Here is a 20657-nt window from a genome sequence, read left to right as displayed (position 1 = left end):
TTGTGTGTGCCTGCACACATTTTCCCACACAGTATATTTACTATATGATTCATTTTTTCCAATGAATGAGAAAGAATGCGTTCCTAAAATTATTACATTATTAAAAACTACATTATGACAACGTTATAATTACTATGAGTTACTTATTCAACACAGACCTTTTCATGATGAATGGATCCAATAAACAGGCTCCAAACATTTTGTTAATTTATGTACATTTAAATTATGAATTTTACTTCAACCTGTTTTGTGAGTGTATCAGTGTGTGTGTGTGTGTATGTGTGAGCGAGAGAGAGAGAGAGAGAGAGAGAGAGAGAGAGAGAGAGAGAAGGCAGGCAGCACAAGCACAGCTCCTGCAAGGGGGAGAGAGCGAGCAAGAGCTACAGATAGGGAGAGGAAGAGGGAGGCGCAGGCAGTGAGAGTGAGCAAGGGAGAGAGAGAGAGAGTGAGTAAGTGAGTGAGAGAGAGCGTGCGCGTGCGAGAGAGAGAGAGAGAGAGAGAGAGAGAGAGAGAGAGAGAGAGAGAGAGGGAGCAGAACTGAGGCTCAGTTTCTCTCCCACAGGCACAGGCAGACTGATCTCTCCTGCAGCTGAGCTGCTGTTGCTGCTGCTGCTGCTGCTGTTTACAGTACAGGACTCCATATTCCCTCCTCTGCTCCTTCTTCTCGGCTTGGAAAGGGTGAGTGACCCACTGTCTTTCTGCGCTTTACTGCTGCAGAAGATCTTGTCACTGGGGATGGTAACACACAGACACAGGAGAATATAGAGAGACTTAGATGGAGAGATAGAGAAGGAGAGAGAGAGAGAGAGAGGGAGCACAGCCAGCTGATGTGTTCCTCTTCTCAGAATGATCAGGTAGGGTTAAATCTGCAGATGTAAATATGTACTGGCAGCAGTGTATAAGCATGTGATTGCACCTGCTAATTGCCACCCACTGACATGTCTGTCAATGTTATGTCTATTATAACCCCTGCACCTTTACGAGAAGCAAAGAAAGCAGATAATAATGCTTGTGTAGGAGTATATATATATATATGTATATATGCATTAAGAGAGGCAGCCGCATGCTTTAGCCAGACATATTCTGCTCTGCCGGTAACCATGGTGAAGGCAGCCAGTGGAGCAGACTGGCTTTGGAAGAGAGCATTTAAAATAATCAGGTGATGCAGAAGCATCGAGCAAACGGCCAATAAAAACATTAACGTGACAGTTCATTAATCACACTTTCACAGCCAGGCATAATTGACACACTTGCTGTGCTGTGGCACTGTGTGGCTTCATGTGTATGTGTGTGTGTGTGTGTGTGTGTGTGTGTATAAGGTAGAAAACACTACATGAGTATCGGGTAGAGGCTCAGCTAAAGCCTGCAGGGTTGGTGCATATTAACACAGTCACCCAGTCAACAGGTTACTCTGTACCACTAATGTATTGATGCTTTAAAGTCAATGGTGGATGTTTGGTCAAATGTATTCGGTCTCAGTCTAGCCGTGACCTTCGGGGTCCGTCTATGCACTGTGACGCTGCAGAGCCCAGTGTGAGATAAACAAGGACAGCCAGCATCAGTCGATGGACTGAGGGCAGTTTGGGCCAGTACAATATGCTGCCTTCAACAACACGCATTCAGAAACAGACACAGAAACGGAGACATAATTGGATTCTATGAACAGATGACGTGATTGCCAAGAGCTTACGGGTGCCCAAGTCTTAATGCAGTGTAAAGTACTGGTACTGGTAGCTTCTAAAATCTGGGACTGTAATCAGACAGATAGATGCCTCCTAAGTGATGACTTAGTGTCTTAGAGAGGAGGTGTCTAATGTGTAGACATACTAATATGTTAGCCAGCAACAAATCTGGTTGGAGACAACCCTGGGAAATGAAATGATGCTAATACCTTTTGCCTGTGGAAGGCAAAACCTGTTGAAATGCCAGTGGGTTCTGTTCTTGTCAAATGATCTCAAGAGGTCTCAGCAACACCAATCACAAACGCAGTGCGTGATTTAAATATTGCGTCATGTCAAATTGCTAAAAATGAGGGTGAGAAAAATGTCATTGGCTCTTTTCAGTGGATGGTTTATTGATAAACTACACTCTTAACAAAAAGGGTTGAATTTGATTGGTTGCCATTCATTTAATCATACAATCAAAGAAGGAAACAAATCAAGCAATCAAAATTATTCTTCGAGATGCCATTGTCCACATATTGTGAAGGCTATAGGCAGGAAAGCCATATTGGGGGGGGGGGTCTGTTGTTTAGAGCAATTCTAAGAGCCTGTGTAATACCTTTAATGGGGCCCTGGCTCTACAAAAAACCCTAAAGCGTTACATTATGTGAGGGTTCTTTAAACCTTCCTAAGTTCCTTTACTCTAATCTCTTTTTCATACATGGAACCAAAAGTAAAAATGGTTTTATAGAGAACCAGAAGAGGAGTTCTTTCATTCGTAAAAAATAGTGAAACCCTTTTTGGTGAAATATAGAATCATTGACCAACCACCTGCAGGTTTTCCTATGCCTTTGCTCAGAGAACTCTTTGGGGCACCTTTATTTTTAAGATTGTGGAGTCTAAACTGAATATCAGTTTAGGCCGAAAGGGGAGCCCCCTTACACGGGTATTGTTTAGGCCGTAAATGTCCTCCTATGCCTGCATTTATGAGCCAGAAGCCACGCAAAAAGAAAGACTCGCTGCCCATAAATCAACCCATTACTGAGAGGCGTCAGCCATTGATTGCAAACGCCTCCATGCACTTATAGAAACACGTTAGAAGTAAGCCGTGTTATAACAAGTCAATCCATCAGCATTTAAGATACACCTCAGTGTTAGAAATTCATTTGGAACACTTCACATAGTGGAAAGCCACACTTGAATTCTCCCAGATGCCTCCGTCTCTCTCTTCTAATGATTCTTTGTGGTATGCGTTCCCCTTTTTTTTCTTATTGTGATCATCATTGATCGGCCCATACTCATTAACGATTCCCTCAAACCCAATAAACATTGATTGGCCCTCATTAAAATGCAATTCAACAAGGATGGTGAAGCACTGAATATAGCAGCCACTCCGAAGTTAGAAACTGAAGTCTATGACTCTTGCCAGAACAGACCACATCATGCACTGAAATCACTGCAACCGTGAGGCCGTTTTTTTGTAGGCAAGAGAAACGATACTGTAAGAAAAGAGCTGCTAATTCATAACACAAGGAGATGACAAGGGTAAGAAGGGAATCTAAGACAAGAAAAAGAACAAAAATCAAAGGATACAGATTTTCTGAGGACAAAGACTCTGCTATGCAACATAAGGAGACAGTGTGAGGGATTACATCTAAGAGTTCATGAAAGAAATTTCAGTTCTCTCTCTTTTTTTGTCTATTCAAGTTGTTTTGCATAGTCTTTTTCTACACCACTGTTTCTACACCCCCCTCCATCATGCTCTTCTTCTTCGGACTGTCCCTGTTTCTACTCAAGTGAACACATCTCATTATGGCAGGGCCGGTGACACTAAATGACAGTGAAAGCATGAAAAGGCAAGGAAGAAGGGAGGGAGGGAGGTTGAAAGATGCAGTAGTAATTGTTACTCATTCAGACTCTATTTCCTCCGCACCACAGGCAATATGATATCGTAATCCAAAGTGTTCTGAAGTCATCCAGATATCATTCATACCTTTCCTGAAGCGCATCCCATAAATATTACGCTTCCTACAGTGATGAAAAACTCTCAGACCGCCGAGCTCCCTGCTATACTCTATGTTTCCGGGTTTGAGAGTCAATAAGTAGAGAACTACAGGGAGTATCTGACTCTGACTCACCCAGTCTGGCAGACATAGCACTCAAGCATTATGCTGTGGTTTAACAACACTGTATCTACAGGTCTAACATTACAACACCACCCAAAATAGAAAATGACACCCAGCTACTCCATAGACTAAAGCCTCATATTTTAAAGGCTGTGACTATTTATTTGCTTAAAGAAACACAAATATTATCAAAAATACAAAATAAATTGAACACAAAAAGTAGTGATTGTATGTATGTCAATTTTGTTGCTTGACCATTTACAAACCCAGGGGCCTGATCATTGGAAAATCAACTGTTTGGTCCCCTGTCATGCCACAACTATTCATGGCCAGGAGTCCCAAAGAGCACAACTGGCCTCCCTCTATCTGAGTAGGATATGGCCCTCCCTCTCCCCTCAACTCCCCTAAACAGATGCTAGTCAACAGGATTTGTCTGGCTGGCTTCATGTAAGGAACCACTTCTTAGTTTTTGCCCTCCAGCACTGGTAGTAGTGTGAAAAGGGAAGTAAATAGAAATCTGATTGGATTGGAATTGGAAAGTTCATCAAATAATTTGTGTAAAATCTGTGCAAAGCCTGAGGGCATTTAGAAGAATGCCAAAACCAAACCTGTGTTCTAAGTAACTTACTTTCTTATTGTAGTAATGTTTGTTTGTACACAAAAAGGTGCCACAAAGAGTTCTTTAAGAGATGCCGTAGACAGACCACATTTTTTCAATACACTCACATGTCTGAATTATGAAAATGGTTATCTAAAGAAGCATCAATTGAATGATTTCTCTTTGGCATTGCACAAAAAACCCTTTGTGGTTGAATCTGCCATATTTACTCTAATGTGATTTTTACAGAAATGCAAGCATTAGAACAATCATTTAAACGAATGTTTTTAAACCTTAGGTACAGATGCACGGTTCTGTTTATGGACACACCGAAAAAGAAAGAAGAGAGATACACTTTAAATATGTACTAGTTGAATTGGCATCAATTGAATCTTTGAACTACACAAAATTTGTCTCATCCATATATTAAAAAACAAATGTAGGCTTTGTAGCAGTATCACCTTGAACCTTGATAACTAAATAATTCTGTTTTAAGCAGAAAGGAGAAATTTCTAAATTTCTGAATTTCTGAAGGGCATATCAAAATGTTTTATCTAAAGGACTAAATATCCAAACACCTTGAACTGTTCCACTGAACAGCAAAGTGAAGCCGTCGCAAAACCTTATAGCAAAACCATTTTGGGACAGTTCAGAGAAAAACAGAACTCCAATCTGTTCAACCAAATTTGCCTCAACCTTGCTAGAGCCTTGCAGGTTTTTTAACCAGAGCTGAAGCTTCATACATTCACAGTGATCAAAAAAGTTTAAACTTTAAGGCGCTTGAGGAAAGTCATCTCTGAGATGAGGAGGATGATAAGAACTAGATTATCCATCCATGCCATAAAAACAGTGGAATTAAGCCCAACGGTGCTGGCTGAATTTCTATTAGTGAGGCCACCGAGGGAGCCAGAGAAAAGAGAATGAGACGGAAGGAGAGACGAAAGGGGTGGGGGAGAAGTGAGATTTAAAATGGCTACTCCTGAATTGGCAGACTGAGCACAAACTGATGTTGTTCCCACCGGGAGAGTTCTACAGTTTATCCTGGATTAAAGAAGAAATCAATCATGGCTTTTTAAGAAAAAGAGAGGAAGAAATAGAGAGCACAGAAGATGGAGGAGGCAATTTTGGAGAGTTGGAAGCTCACTTTAGCACCCAGGTTTCTCTCCAGGTTCTGAGAGAAATTCCATCAGTGCTCCACTCACTTCACTGAGGCAACAGCCTCATTGGCTTTGAACCCCTAAATTACCCCGTCACTCCAAAAAAAGCCCCAACCCAACCCAACCCCCGAATTCACATAGGAGCCTCCATTCCCCATTCACATTCTCAAAGAGCTCCCTATAACTAGAGTTTCAATGGAGCACTGGGGCTGCTCTTTTGTCAATACAAAGCAGTAAGGACGATATAGTCGTCCTTACTGCGACCAAGCTCTAACTGAAAAATGTAAGATTACTGATTACAGCCTGAAACAAACAACCAGAAAGGAACCTTTTCCTTCATACCAGTTACATAATGACATGAATTTAACGGCTATATAATTTTCAAATGACAGACCAAACAATAAATAAAGGATAACATCTAGACTCACATCATCCCTACTCATTCAGTGCGGGGCAGCAGGTTAAGCAGTGAGTTTATAACCCATTTCACTCAACGATCCAAGACTGCTAACTAGACTTCTCTTTGTATTTTCCATATCTATATTTTAGGTCACTTTGAACGCCAGTGTGCCTGATGGGCTGCTGGATGGAGGACACCATGTGACCTACAGACAGCCAGAAAAAGGCAGGCAGCATGCTTCTTCTGCGGGGGGCACTGGTAGTTTGCTTCTTATTCTTATTCTTCTGCTCCGCCTGTGGTGGGTTTTTCAGCAGAAACGGGTCAAAGCCCACTGCACAATCAAAGGAAGCCTCAGGCACATGGGGAGTGTCCTACTTGGGAAAATGGATGCCGGAAGTGAAATTTCCAATTCCGTCTTTGGGATCTTTGGGACTGCCCTTAAATTTTTTGCCAGGGACTGTGGAGGCACAGGTTGCCACGCCTATTCATAATCCAACGACGCAAAGTCCGCCAACAAGTGCAGACATCATCACCATACAAGATTACAAAGTGTCTTTGAATTCAACAACGGAGAGTCCACCTGCAGATATCATCACCACAGAAGGCAACACAGGGTCTGTGGTACGACCTAGTCCCTCTTACCAGTCAATCACAGTCCAGCCAGAAGAATCTTCAACCAGCCCAGTGCCCATAGGTTCTCTGCTTCCACAAAGGGGTACCAGGCCACTCAAAAATGATCTGCTCAGGGCAAGACTGCAAACAGACAAGCCTCAGCCTGTGCTCGAGTCTTACCCAAGCTATGACCTTGAGTTCTGGCCTTCCAATAGAGGTAGACACACAGAAAAAACTCCACAGACTACACCTGCTCCAGGTTCTACACAAGATACCAATGGATACATTGTTATAACATCCGATTCCTCTACACAGGAAACAGTAACCTCCTCGACACAGTCTATCAAATTACAAAATGCAAAGACAAAAAGCCCCAAAAACAAACATATTACAACGACTGCTTTCCGCACACTGCCATCATCAGAGCCCGGGCTGAATTCCACTCCACCAAAATTGATTGAGCCAGCTACTATAAAACAGCAGCCAGCTGCTTCTACTTCACTGCCAAGTGAAGGCACCACTCAGCCACAGCTTAGTCTCTCCACTACCCTGGAGGGTTCTATCAACACCAAGCAAGTTGTGGAGGAGGAGAAGGACGTTCCAGCTATAGCAACTGTTCCCAACTGGACTATTGAGACTGAAGCTACTGATGGGGATCATGAAAGATTTCCATGGATGGTGCAATCTACAGTCGTGCCAGAGGGGGGGAGCTTGGGCAGCATCCTGGATTTAACTCGCACTCCCTTAACCATAGAGGCATCAGCAGGAGGTAAGCCGAAATAATCCAGCTATGTCCAAGCCGTTATTGAGATACAGCCCAAGTGAACACTGAATCAATATAATAATGACCCATGAAATAGTCTCTGGCAGTTTGATGTGAGAATGTATTGATTGCTGATGGTGCTGAAATATGACAGTGTTTGGTTATTTATATATTACACAGCTGATTTCAGTTCATTTGTGCTATCACTGGTATACAATATTGATGCATTGCTTGTTATTTATATATTGTTTATTTGTTACTTTAAGAAAGTATTTGATCTTTGCAGCTTGAAGTGTTATTACACCATATTTAACATATCTTGACCTGGAAAATGTAGTATTGCAAATATAATACTACAAATTCCAAAATTACAGCTCACAACATATTGGAACATTGTTGTATTAATAATATAGCATAGTTTGAAATTATTTTGATGAAAATAACTCATCTTTGACCATGATTCATCAAAGCACTGTAAAGTTGATCACAGCATACAATAAAATGCATTGTGGTTAGTAAGATATTGTAGCATTCCATTGATATCACATACTTAAATTTACTAAATCACTATAGCAATGAATAAATTATATTTTGTGTTGTAATTTGCTTTGATGTTCAGAATTTACATCTAACGTTGTGTGCCTGTGCTGGTTAGAATTCCACAATCATTTCAACCTCGAGCTCATCCAATCAACAGATCTTGGAGAAGTGCGAAAAGTCTGAGTAGTATGTCAATCAAATGAGGTATCTAATGCATAATTTATGCGATATTATCCCCTTCCTCTTCTGCTCTGTACACATCCCATCTGAATTGTGTATGCATGATGGGTGTGAGAACACCCTTCCCCCAAGGAGACCAATGCATCACAAAATGTCTAATGATGAGACAGAGCACCTTACAGGAAAGGATCACAGTGGCCCGTCCTTGGTGTCCATAGTGTTCGGTGTGCACAAAGGAATCAAAAATTCTATTTTACATAGTTGTTATTTATCTGAACTCCGAACGTAGTCAATGAGACAAGACGTTTTTGGTGTCTAATGTTTGCTATTTTAGTTTCGCACTAGAGCTTCAGTAATTTCCCCATTTTAACATTTTTACCCTAAAACAACAGCTTTAAAATCATTGTGATGCTCCACTGACCTATAATAGGGAGAACTGCATCTCTGCTGTTGCTACTCTGGGCACAGTATGGCAGAAACTGCACCATGTACCTTAATACTGTGTAACCCACTTCATATTAGTGTAAGATCCTGTAATATTACTCTACCGCATCAGTCCATACGCTTCTATCTTTCAGTGTATAGCACAAATGACACCTCCCAACCTTAGAGGAAGACCAAGAAATACCAATTCTCATATAATGCTGCTTTAATGTATATTAAGGCTAGCAAGTAGGATAGTCGAAAGTTAATCCACACTGTGTGAACTGTATGCCTAAATCATTACACACTTGCCTCTGCCACTGAATGATATCCATACAATTTGACAATTTGACCACACGATGGTGGCAGTCATCTTGAAAAAGTATTTCAGTATTTTTACTTTTGTTACACTTTAATAGATAATAGGATGTGGAAATTGTGGAAATCTGTAATCCTGTGCTGTAATCTTACACTGAAGATCAGTGGTACGCCCAGTATGATTGAGCCCAGCAGGCCTAGGTATACCCATTCTTACCAATGGCCCACCCAAAATGACTCAAGCGTACTTTCATAATGAAGTCTTATTAATACATGAAGAGAAATGCACCTGAAAATGCACTTGCTGTATCTCACATGCAATTTTTTTTATTATAACATAAGATAAAATTCCACAGTCGGGAAATTCACAAAGAAAGGAAAAGGTAGTAAAACTCAAAAAGGAGCAGGAGCTGCTCAACGGTGCCATCTTGAATCCAATTACAATCCTGACTTAACCATAGCCATGCCGATAAGGTGTAATCCACTCTCATAAACACCCAGCTATGGTCTGAGGACATGAATAAAAGAAATTGAACCTATGTCAACCTATATATCTATGTATGTATGTATGTATGTATGTATACATGTTAGATATTGTAAATTACATCTATTTATTGCCATATATCAGATTTCTATGGGGGGAGACCCAAATATGTGTATGCTCTTAAATTCAGCCCACCCACAAATTTGACGTGCCCATCTTAAACAGGATTTTTGTAACTCATGCCACCAACATTAGCAACGGTTTATGCATTTAGCTGCAGTACGTACAGTGTGTTTTCATCACTAAGAGGCACTTGAGTGGTAATTGTAGTTGTCTGTCTCTGTGGGGATATGTCAAACAGGAGTGTGAATATACACAAAGACAGGAAACATAGTAAAGTAGGCAGCCGGGCAGAAGACCAGTCGTCCTCGTTGCTGCGTGTGCATCTGTGCTTTCTTGTGTGGATCTGTGGATAGCTCAGCAAAAGGCCTATCATCAGTATTCAGATGGCAGAGCCAGCCATACAACAATGAATCCTGGGGGACGATCTGTTTCCCCCCCAGCCTGTTCACACATGCTGAACATGCCGCTCTCGCCATTTAGTCTCTCTTTCTCTGATGCTCTCTCGTTCTCACCCTCACTCGGTAATATACCCTTCTTGTGATTTAGTTAGTATCCTTCACTCTTGGTTGTCTGGCCGTGAGCCTCTGCTGCCTCTCCTGCGTTCTTATTCCCTTCAAGCTTTGTTACCTCCCTTTGAATTCACAGCCCATTCTGTGCTACTCTCCTCAATTTATTTCTTCAAGCTTTTTATCACTCCAATACACTCTCTCTCTCTCTCTCTCTCTCTCTCTCTCTCTCTCTCTCTCTCTCTCTCTCTCTGGCCAATACCATTTAATTCTTCTCCTCAAACACTGCAGGATACGATTTGTGTGTGCGTGTTTGTAAGAAATTACTCCAGGCTGAAAGAGTAAGATGGGGATTGAAACATAAAGCTGCTCTTCTGTCTCACAGATTTCATCAATGCATGCACGCAATGCAATGCAACACCCACACAAAAAGTATGCATTCTCAGGTACTGCACTGAAGCTAAAAGGGCAAAGATAAGTAACCACCAGTGTGGGAGACTTTGAACTTCAGATCCAGTTTGAAGAAAATTGCTCACTGCAATTATGTCTGATACATGGCCAATATACCTTCCACAAACCTGATGAACATTCGTTCCATGTCTTAAATATGGCAGAATGGTGATCATTGTCCAAGAAATGTCTCACACACTATGCTAGGCATGTTAGCATCCAACAGAAATATGTGATGCTATTTATCATTATCATTTCCACACATGCCCCCACACTCTTAATACAAGTTTCTGAATGCTTACATGGTTTGCTGCCTGGATAAATGGACCATAGGATTAGTTCTACAGTATATTAAAGAAAAACTATTCTAAACTATCATTCTATATATCACCAAAATCAATTCTTTTATTTGTCAATAGAAGTCAAAGAACTAGTACTGTATACGGCCCTCCTGGACTGTAGTTTAATATGTTCACAGCTGATTTCAGTTCATTTGCGCTATCACCGGTATACAATATTGATGCATTGCTGCTGCCTACTGGATATATTTTGAACTGCAAGAATGAACATAATTGAAGATTGGTTATGGTTCAATATGAAATGTAATTAAAGTGAGTAATATGCTGTTTGGAATAGCCATAAAATAAAAGTCAGTTAAATGCCATCTCAGTGACGAACAATTCTATCATACTGAAGACTTTTGGTCCCTATAAAAAGCTAAATACATGGTCTCACACATCCACACGTCCACCACAAAGGGGGGCTGTCTAAGGCAATGCCGTTACGGACTCCTTTCAACGGTTTGTTCTTCAAACCATTCTTGTCTTGTACATGAGGTGTGTGAGTTTAAAGAACCTTTGAAAAGTTTACCTCCACATCAAGTAAAGGTTCCATAACTTTTAAATGCTTTCACAAGAGCCATACATACTTGAGTAGATCTAATCAGGAATCTTGTGTTATCAAAATGAGGAGCACAGCGTTACATGCAATGAGCCATGCGGTTCAATCCCAAGAGTAGTGCTGCAATATCATCAGCAATCAGTGCCCAGGACATATTCTCCTGTATGTGCATTCCTGTGTCTGCGAAACAGCTATCGACTGGCGCTTGAGTCACCTTGTTCTTCAGAGGTGCAAGCAGAAGCACATTGCATATCCCCCCTTCTCCAAGGCACAGTCTGAACAAGGTCAATTATCACAGGGGAGGAGGGGAGAGAAGGAGCCGGCATGGGCGAAAAAAGAGAGGCGTCTGGAGAAGATGAGAGATGGAAGATGATAAAAAGAGGTGGCCAAGAAGGGGGATGTGTAGGAACGAGATGAGGAGGAGGGGGAGAGGAGAAGAAGGCCGACTGGTGCCCTCTTTCCTGTTGTTTTCATAGCAGTGTGCAGTATATTTGCATTGCAAGTAATGCTGTCAGAATATTAATAGACATACATATCGATTCTAAACCTTTCGGACAGTAGCAACACTCATTTTCTACAGTATCAATACTGTCCATATCAGGGCGAGTTAGCAGGTATCTCTATTAAGCATTGAGTTATTTGAGTTACAATGAGGCAATTTGGCTCTCATTGTAAACAAAATGAAAACGTGAACAGGTGTTTCAGATGCTCTAATTCGAGACTAAGATAATCTGACCCGAATCTGATCTGAGTTGCTGTTACTGTTGCATGTGCATTACCTATTTTGGATGTTGATTTATTTCTTGTGAGCACACTTGGTATGAGACTGAGGGCCTTATTTTAGCCATCTTTAGCTGTCAACCGGGCACCGCGCAGCTTTTTTTAGGGCATGTCAGTGCGTATTTGCTATCATAACGATGAGAAAAGTATGCCTGCCAAAGCTCGAAACGCACAAAAGGCATGTACTAAGTCTCTTAATTAATCTTGGGTGTGTTTTTGAAAAATAATGTGCAATAAACCAATCAGCGTTTCACTTGCCATTCCCTTTAAGAGCCGGGTGCAGACTTTGGCAGATTGCTTTTTCAGTGGCGCATCGCACACGGTCTGGGAAAGCTTACTGAAGCAGTGGAGCTCCCCGCCTCCAGAATAATGTTATTTTATTTCGTATTCTTTTTATTGACATGCACTATGAGTTTGTGCACTGCTGTGTGTCCATGTGTGCATAACAAGCAGGGGTGTATGCATATTGGCTACGCACCTGTGTTGACAGTTCACTGCCGAAAGATAGCATGAACATCTGACTTTTGATGTCTGCCAGTTCTCAGTCAGTGGCGCACCTATGTTTTCTGTTGCCAAGATAACAATACGCCAGAAATGTACCTGAACGCACCTCATTTCAAGCAAGCCTCATTGCTATTTAAATGACGCAGGCGGAAGGCGTGAAAATAGACTGTTGGAGGGGTCTAAGATAGCAATGACCATCGCGATGCGCCTTGCGCAGGGTGTAAGACAGGGCCCTGAGAATTACTGGACATCCCCCTCTTCCAATGTTATTAAAAATGCATAATTTTCCACATATTGTGTTAAAGTTGGAAATTCCAGTATCATGACAACACTAATCTCAACAAATCCAAGGTTTAAAGTGACAGTTTTGGCAATGTATCAAATCAAGCTACAAATGCACTGGTGCTACAAGGCTAATGTAGCCAACAATGTGGGGAAATCAGATCCAGTAAAAATCCCCGCCCAGGATTTTGTTACAACTGTTTGTGCACCTCTACTGCAGGTTCACTTTCTGAACCTGAACTACCCACCTCTGCAACTAATAGAAGCTTATAGCCTTTAGATTCATGCAAGCTGTATACCAAAATCATTACACTCATGTTGAGTTGCTAAATTCTCATGTAGACTTGCTTATGGTGTTTCCACACTTTTTTAATTCTGAGAGTGCAAAGAAAATATTCAAGCATCAATATGACTGCTACTACTGTGCATCCTACAAACGTTTGTCAATTTAATAAATAACAGTTAGTCATACGGGGTCAAAAACCGTAGAATGTCTATTATTGGAGATGACCCTAAAGTCTGATGTGGTTTGAGGTTGTGTGTTCATGTAGGTAGATGTAGTTTCCAAAGTGTTAATTAGTATTCAAACACCCCTATTCCTTATTAGCCACATTAGCATCCTAGCTGCAAAGCAAAACTAAAGAACGACATTTTAGGCACCAAGCATGTTTCAGATTTTCAACTGCATGTGTAGTGAGAGAGAAACAGCTCTTATTTTATTGCTGAACTATTATTTTAACATAATCTAGGCCATATGTAAAGTCTGGGACGGAAAAATGCTAATAACTGTGCAATTACAGCAGTGTTGACAGCAGTCATGACACACATTCTCACACACCCCTGTACTGCTCTCCTTCACATGGTAGGCTACATAACTGGTGGTATCTACAAGCATGTGACAGTATGGCTGATTGGATTTACCACACATTTTTTCCACAGCCGTTCCTAGTCACTGCATGATCAACTGTCACCTGATTCCTTCAAAATCATCCGAACTGACACGGATACACTGCATGTATGCAGGCTTTAAACTGAGAGGGAATCAGAGGTACACCTGTGTGGCTACTGTGAGGTTGTCATGACAACACTTACGACAGGGCCGGTCGCAGTGTAAGTCAGAGTGGGAGACGTTTCCCTTTCTTTCGTTTACTTTCTTTCATGCCAGGGCTGCACAAGTAGTGCTGTGGTTGTATTATTGTCATAGATTGTGATACATCTTACAATGGTCAGTCAGTAATGCGACACGGTTTAATATTAGCATGCAGTAACTTCACTCACAATATCAGATTTATTCATATTTCATGAATAGTCAAAGGATTTTAAGAAAACAGGAATACTCATCTGGAGCTGTGATTGCACAAGATGCTCACAGCACACAAAAACTCACACATTGATAAAATGCCCTGCCAGATTCATACTGAGGAGAAACATAACTCCGTTATGGTGCATTTGCTTATTCATAACAAACATTTCTGGCCTGTTTGGCTCTTTGTGTGGTATTTGACATTACTGCTTCTTCTTTTCCTAGCTAAAATGTGACATCAGCGATTCACAACACAACACCATCCTGCAAAATAATACCACCTGCACCTAAGATGTGTTCGAGTGGTGTCAGAAACATGGGATTCCAGATGATGCATAATAAAATGTGATTTATCTAGTGACATTTTACATTTCCCTTATGTTTTTATGATATGATTTTTGGCATTACACTAAATATAATTTATAAATATAATTCATTACACTAAATAAAATTCATTTTGTCGGATATTTCACATATCTTAGAGCTCTCCATGCTCAGTGGGCAGGTGAACCAGCAAGCACCCGGTTAGAAGTTGTATTTACTAGTAAACCATCTGGTATTGACAACTTTCTGATGAGCAATCATTAGTCTGATGGTAAATTTCCTGGTAAGAAGCCGGAAGGGTTTAATGATCTTTAATATATTGCTCTCAAATGTTTTTGGTCACACACATGCAAGTCTTTCATTAGTTCTTCTCGGCTGATTAACCAACATATTTTAAGGAATGATTCACAACTGCCATTGAGAAGAACATGCCTTTCAGACTTTCAGCTATTCAGAATTCAGTGTCAGGTAGTTTACAACATGATGGTAGGTCAGCCAATCAGAGTAAAAGTCAGATGTAGACTGGGAAGGAATACATGTTGCTGTTCTGGTCACATTTCAAAAGAACAATGAAAGCATGGAGTCTTGCTGCCACAGTTGACGGTGGATAAAGGTTATAATCACATTTACAGACCTCTGTATAGCCCATCAGTTTGTCTTGGTTATTGGGAATCCAGAAATTACATTAAAACATACCATATCAATTACAGTAATACATTTCAAAACAGCTAAATCAATCATTATATGGCACTTAAATATCTGTGCGGTCAAAACAGCATTGAAATAATTTACAAATTTTAGATTTGAAGCACATATGCTCTGCAATTAGGGGTGAAATGATACACAGAATACAGAATATGATACAATACAATATGGTGTTTCGATTTTATAAATTTTTAGAGCAAAAATAAGGAGTTTTTAGCGTATTAGGAGGAAGGTGTAAAAGTTTGTCAGTTTAAAGCATTCAGGATTATTTTAAATGTAATATTATATGACAAGATCATTTATTAGGCCTGGTCTAATGCTCATTGAAGGAATGGACAGTAAAGGCAAAGGAATTAGCATGATCTAGATGCAGTCCATGTCTCTACTAAAGAAGCACACATGAGATGTCAGACATGTCTTGGCTGATTCCCATCTTATCTTTTTTTTTAACCTTTTTTTCAATGGACAAATAATATTGTCTAGGATGGACTTATATGATAATAAAATAAAAATACTTTCTTATCCTCACTCCAGTGTTAGCAGAATTGATACCTATGTGTATGCACTGAGAGGCTTTCATTACATACGATGGTACAATCTACAACTATAGTATGTTAAATACCTGGATCTAGTGGAAAACTAATAAAATAAATATGAACTGACCAAGTCTTCCAGGCCTAGAGGATGATGTGGGATTGCAACATGCTGAAATAAAAAGGGCATTTCAATAAGAGAACTAAGGAAAACTTCAGCAATAGGGGTCTAGATCAAATTTTCATAAAGCTCAGGTTATGAATATCTGTCTCTGTCATCCAGCTCTACTGCATCACTGACATAGCGATTTCGGACATGGAGAACAGACAGAGTGATTACACGATGTGCCTCTTGCAGTACAGGAGACGTAATTACACATTCTGATCTAATCCCCACTTTATTAATGAAGAGGAGAGAGAGAGAGGACATGGAAGACAAGAGAGAGAGAGAAGGTTGGGAGAAGGGAAAGGGTGATGAAGAGAGGAGATAGAATAGTGGAAGAGGAGGAAGGAAAAGAAACGAGAGGAGAGGAACAGGAATGACAAATGAGCTGGAGAGCACATTCTACATCCTCTAATGATGCTCTGCTGCATACACAGTGTCGGCACATGGCAGGAGATAATGCCTCATATGAAGATGGTTCATTTTCACCAAGACATGAACAATAGATTTCTTTCTCGGAATATGAACTGGCCTGAAGTGAGCTAGCAGATATAAGCTTTTAATGACGTGTTTCACTGTAACTTCCATAAACTGTTGACTTATTAATCAGCAAGTACCATCAAACTAATAAGTAATGCAGCGTTTAGATTAGAGTCTTTAAGTGACGATGGCTACGGTGAGTGGACATAAATCTGCATTAGCATTAGCAGCGCAGTCGTAGAAACCACATTCACTAAGCAAGAACTTTGAAGACCAGGCTTAGACAAACAATAAGACATCAGACATCATGCAAAGGCTTGTCAGAAACTGATTATACACTGTGTCCAAATGTTTGTGGACACCCCTTCTAATAAATGCATTCATCTACTTTAACTTTACTTCGGATGGTGATCATCCAACATCCTGACCTCACTAACACTCTAGTCACTAAATGCAATCAAATCCTCACAGCACTGCTCTAAAATCTATTGTTAAGCCTTCTTCCCTGGACAGTAGAGACAGTAACTCCAACAAAAGCAGGATTAACTCTTAATAATATTCTTGATTTTTTAAATAACAATGAATGAGTGTCCCAATACTTTTGTCCATATGGTGTATATGTTACAGACAACCTTTATATTAGTAGTTTAAGACACTACAGACTAGGCTATGCATTTTTAAATGGGTTCAGACTTTGTTTTGAGGTCACTGATGTAAGGCTTTCTAATTCCGCTGCTACGTTTAAGAGACGGCTTGAAACCCATTCAAATTCTGAAGCCTTTTTCAGGTTTTCTGGCGTTTTACTGTTTCTGTGGGTTTTAGGTGGGTGTTTTGTAAATGTTACTGTAGTCTTTACGAAGCACTTTATAGGCCTGGCTTAGAAATGTGCTCTAGAAATACGGATTTTGATCATAACTGCCTCTGGTAAATTGTTATGGGCTTTGAATGATTCACAAACAATAAGATTTTAAAGCCTCTGTATGTGTGGTAATGTCTTTATCAATACAAACACAACTGCCAAGTCTAATAGCGCTCTAGTCCTCCTATTTAGTTATATTAGGCCCTCACAAACAAGAGCAGAACACTGAAATATTGCTTCTGCTTGGAGAGAGCCCAATATTTTTTTTTATTCTGGTTCCAAGCAGAGCAGAAAAAGGAAGACACAAATGTGTTATTCCACCATGACCATCTATACACTGTGCTTTCATAGGTATTCCGGCAGTCAGAGACTGCAGACAAGCATGTTTGTGTCACATGTATGTCTGCACATAGAACTCTATGGCTATACAGACTCGGATCATCATTGAGCAGCCTGTGGGCATGTTTTCGCTAGCTGTAGCACTTCCTTTGGAACAGTATACCTGTGTACTAGATGTACGCAAATAGCAAAGGGATGGAGATGGATATGAGGAGGTGAAAATATGGCCCCTGCAAAAGACTATACAGGCAGGCTTAAGCAGAGTGTGCTCAGTCAGAACATTGCGATGGGCCAGGACTGTCACATCTGACAGAGCTAAAGGGGCAATGTGATGTTTTCCAACCTGAATAGAAATTCTTTGTGTATTTCTGCTTCTGTCACAAGCGCGCACTCACTGTGTGAGGCTAAGCTGCTGATCCGCATCCTTTCACAGTCTCTGTGGGCCCCATTTAGAGCCTGCTGGAGGAGACCATGTTACACTCACGCCATTCCTGTTAGAAAGAAGACACAGAAGCAGATTTTCTATGCACATTCATGGACATGTAAACAAAATCAGTCATCCACAAATGAAAAGAGGAATACAGTGAGGAAAGCAGACATGCACTGGCCTGTTTAGCGTCACTAACAACTTTAATCCTTTAAGTATGTGACAGAGTGGTTCAGAATGTGTCCTTACAGTGCATTGTAAAATCGGGGCACACTACTAACGGGCTTATCAGCTAAAATGCTTCAGAGGCTCTTATTTCAGTGCTAGAAGCAATGCAGAAATCGTGCATTAATGCATAATGATGCAAGTGGTGCTGAAAAACCATTTTAGTGCCAGCAGGAGTGAGTGAACTCCTCCACAGCTAATACAGGACGGGCCTCATTACAGTGTACTTTGCATAACTGAGAGAGAATTTCTGGACTGTATCACTCAGGCGATGCATTAAAAAAAAAAAATCAGATGCAGTTTTCATGTTGCAATACGTACACACATACATACACAATGAGAAACCTCATGATAACCACATAGAGTATATGGGCAAAAGTATTGAGACACCTGCTCATTCATTGTTTCTTCTGAAACCAAGGGTATTTTAAAAAGTTTATCCTGCTTTTGTTGAAGTAACTGTCTCTACTGTCCAGGGAGGTTTTTCTACTGGAGAATTACATTGCTGTGAGAATTACATTGTATTCAGCCAAGACAAGAGTGTTAATGAGGTCAGGATGTTGGATGATTACCACCCCACCTCATCCCCAACTCATCCTAAAAGTATTGGATGAAGCACCTTCCACATTCCAGAGAACACAGCTTCTCCACAGTTCAATGCTGGGCAATGGGTGCACCTTAAAGTAGCTGAACGCATGAATTAGAAGGGGTGTCTACAAACATTTGTGTGTATACTCTAATAGCTACCTGGAACACCATAACAACCATCTAGCACACAGATATGCTGTAAAAAAAAAACACCTGCCAGCACTCAATCAATGACCTGGAATACATTATAAACCACTTAGTGACACCCAAGAAACCAGATACCATTGTAACTGCCAAAGCAATTCAATAGCATTTATAGAATTTTATAGCAAATTTAGTGCTAATCATTTAACTATAACTATAACTATAAACCAATACCTGAGTGCATCTGTATATGGCAGGTATTTCTAATAAAATGGCCAATAGAGGTGGGCAATGTGATAATATTGATTGCTGTTACATCATGCTTTTCTGAACATTACGCAGATATAGTCAGTATTTAAGAAACATTGACCGACTGCATAATTAGGCCTATTTCGTTGGATTGACTGCAGTGCAAAATGTGTAATGCTTAACAACAACCAGCACAACCATACCATAACATTAATTAGATTTACATAGCATAATGTTTATTATATTTATCCTGCTTAAATTAGTGCAACTTCCTGTATCTGACCTCACAACAGTTAAATATTCTTTTGCTTATCATTTATTGTAAAAATGGCCAATGAGTGTAGGTACAAGTCAGGTATACGTAATGTGAGTGTGGGTATTGGCCATAATATTAAAACCACTGACAGGTGACATTGATATGACACAATAATCAATGACATTGATTGTCTTATTAAAGTGGTATCTGTCAAGGGGTGGGATGTATCAGGCAGCAAGTGAACAGTAAGTTCTCTAAGAGTTGAGATGTTGGAAGCAGGAAAAATGGCCGAGAATAAGTATCTGGGCCACTTGGCAAGAGTCAAAATGTGCTGGTTAATTGACTGGATAATCCTTTAAAAAAAGGCAGGGCTTATGGGCTTAAGGTGCCAGTGATCAACACCTACCAAAAGGGGTTCCAAGTAAAGACAACCGGTGAACCAGTGAAAGGGTCCTGGCCAATCCATGGACGCCTTACCTCCCAATTTACAGAGCCCTAAAAGACCTGCTACTAAGGTCTTGGTGCCAGATACACATTAGAGCAGTTTTGTCAGCACAGGAAGGACCTACACATTAACATGGATGTAGGGAGGCTGATCGGTGTGGTTGACCTCATCCTCCATTTTAAACCTGCTGCTTTCATGGATCCTCTCTTTAAAAGTAAAGGTTATACAATATGTCAGACATGATTAAAAATAAGAAACAGGGGTTTAATAGCGTTCTGGGATGTTCAAAGCTGTGCGAATGTTGCTGTGTTTTGTGTCTTACATCCCTTCTCACTGTTCTTGGTGCAAAAAGAGAGAGGGAGAGAATGAGAGAGAGAGAGGGGGGCTTCAAGGTGCAGCGTTTGACAGTATAGCTGCTGTAGCATGGAACTTTGCCAGGAAAGGATGAGCAGAGAAAACCACATAGAGTCTGACACACACACACACACACTCACCCACACACATGCACTTGCAGGCCCACATACACACACACATACAGCAGCACCTTGTTAGCACCATTCCTGGCTTGGTGCAGAGCTTGTTACTCATGCAAATGAGAGCTAAAGCACTGAGAGAAAAGGCACAGCAGAGGTGAAAGCTCAGACTAAACACATCACACTATTTACAGTGCATACCACAAATAGACTTCCACACGGAGCACATGTATGGGTAGGCATGTACAGCTATTATATGCTTGTTACTGTATGTGTGTGTGTATGTGTGTGTGTGTGTGCGGAGTATGTGTTTTAGGAGTGAATGTACGGTAATGTA

General features: G+C 40.6%; 1 protein-coding gene across 2 annotated transcripts in view; it reads left to right on the top strand.

The window, feature by feature from the left end:
- The first annotated feature begins 449 nt into the window (after positions 1 to 449).
- prrt4b (proline rich transmembrane protein 4b) overlaps positions 450 to 20657 on the top strand; it is a 39522-nt gene continuing 19314 nt past the window's right edge. For both annotated transcript variants that reach the window (XM_072673841.1, XM_072673840.1), the window contains exons 1-2: positions 450 to 678; positions 6092 to 7323. In XM_072673841.1, the coding sequence (XP_072529942.1) occupies positions 6177 to 7323 (1147 nt within the window). In that variant the 5' untranslated portion in view covers positions 450 to 678; positions 6092 to 6176. The remainder of the gene's footprint in view (positions 679 to 6091; positions 7324 to 20657) is intronic.

The sequence above is a fragment of the Salminus brasiliensis genome, chromosome 2 (assembly GCF_030463535.1).
Source record: "Salminus brasiliensis chromosome 2, fSalBra1.hap2, whole genome shotgun sequence".
Taxonomy (NCBI): Eukaryota; Metazoa; Chordata; class Actinopteri; order Characiformes; family Bryconidae; genus Salminus; species Salminus brasiliensis.
The sequence above is the reverse complement of the archived record's forward strand: the minus strand, read 5'-3'. Positions and strand labels throughout refer to the sequence as shown.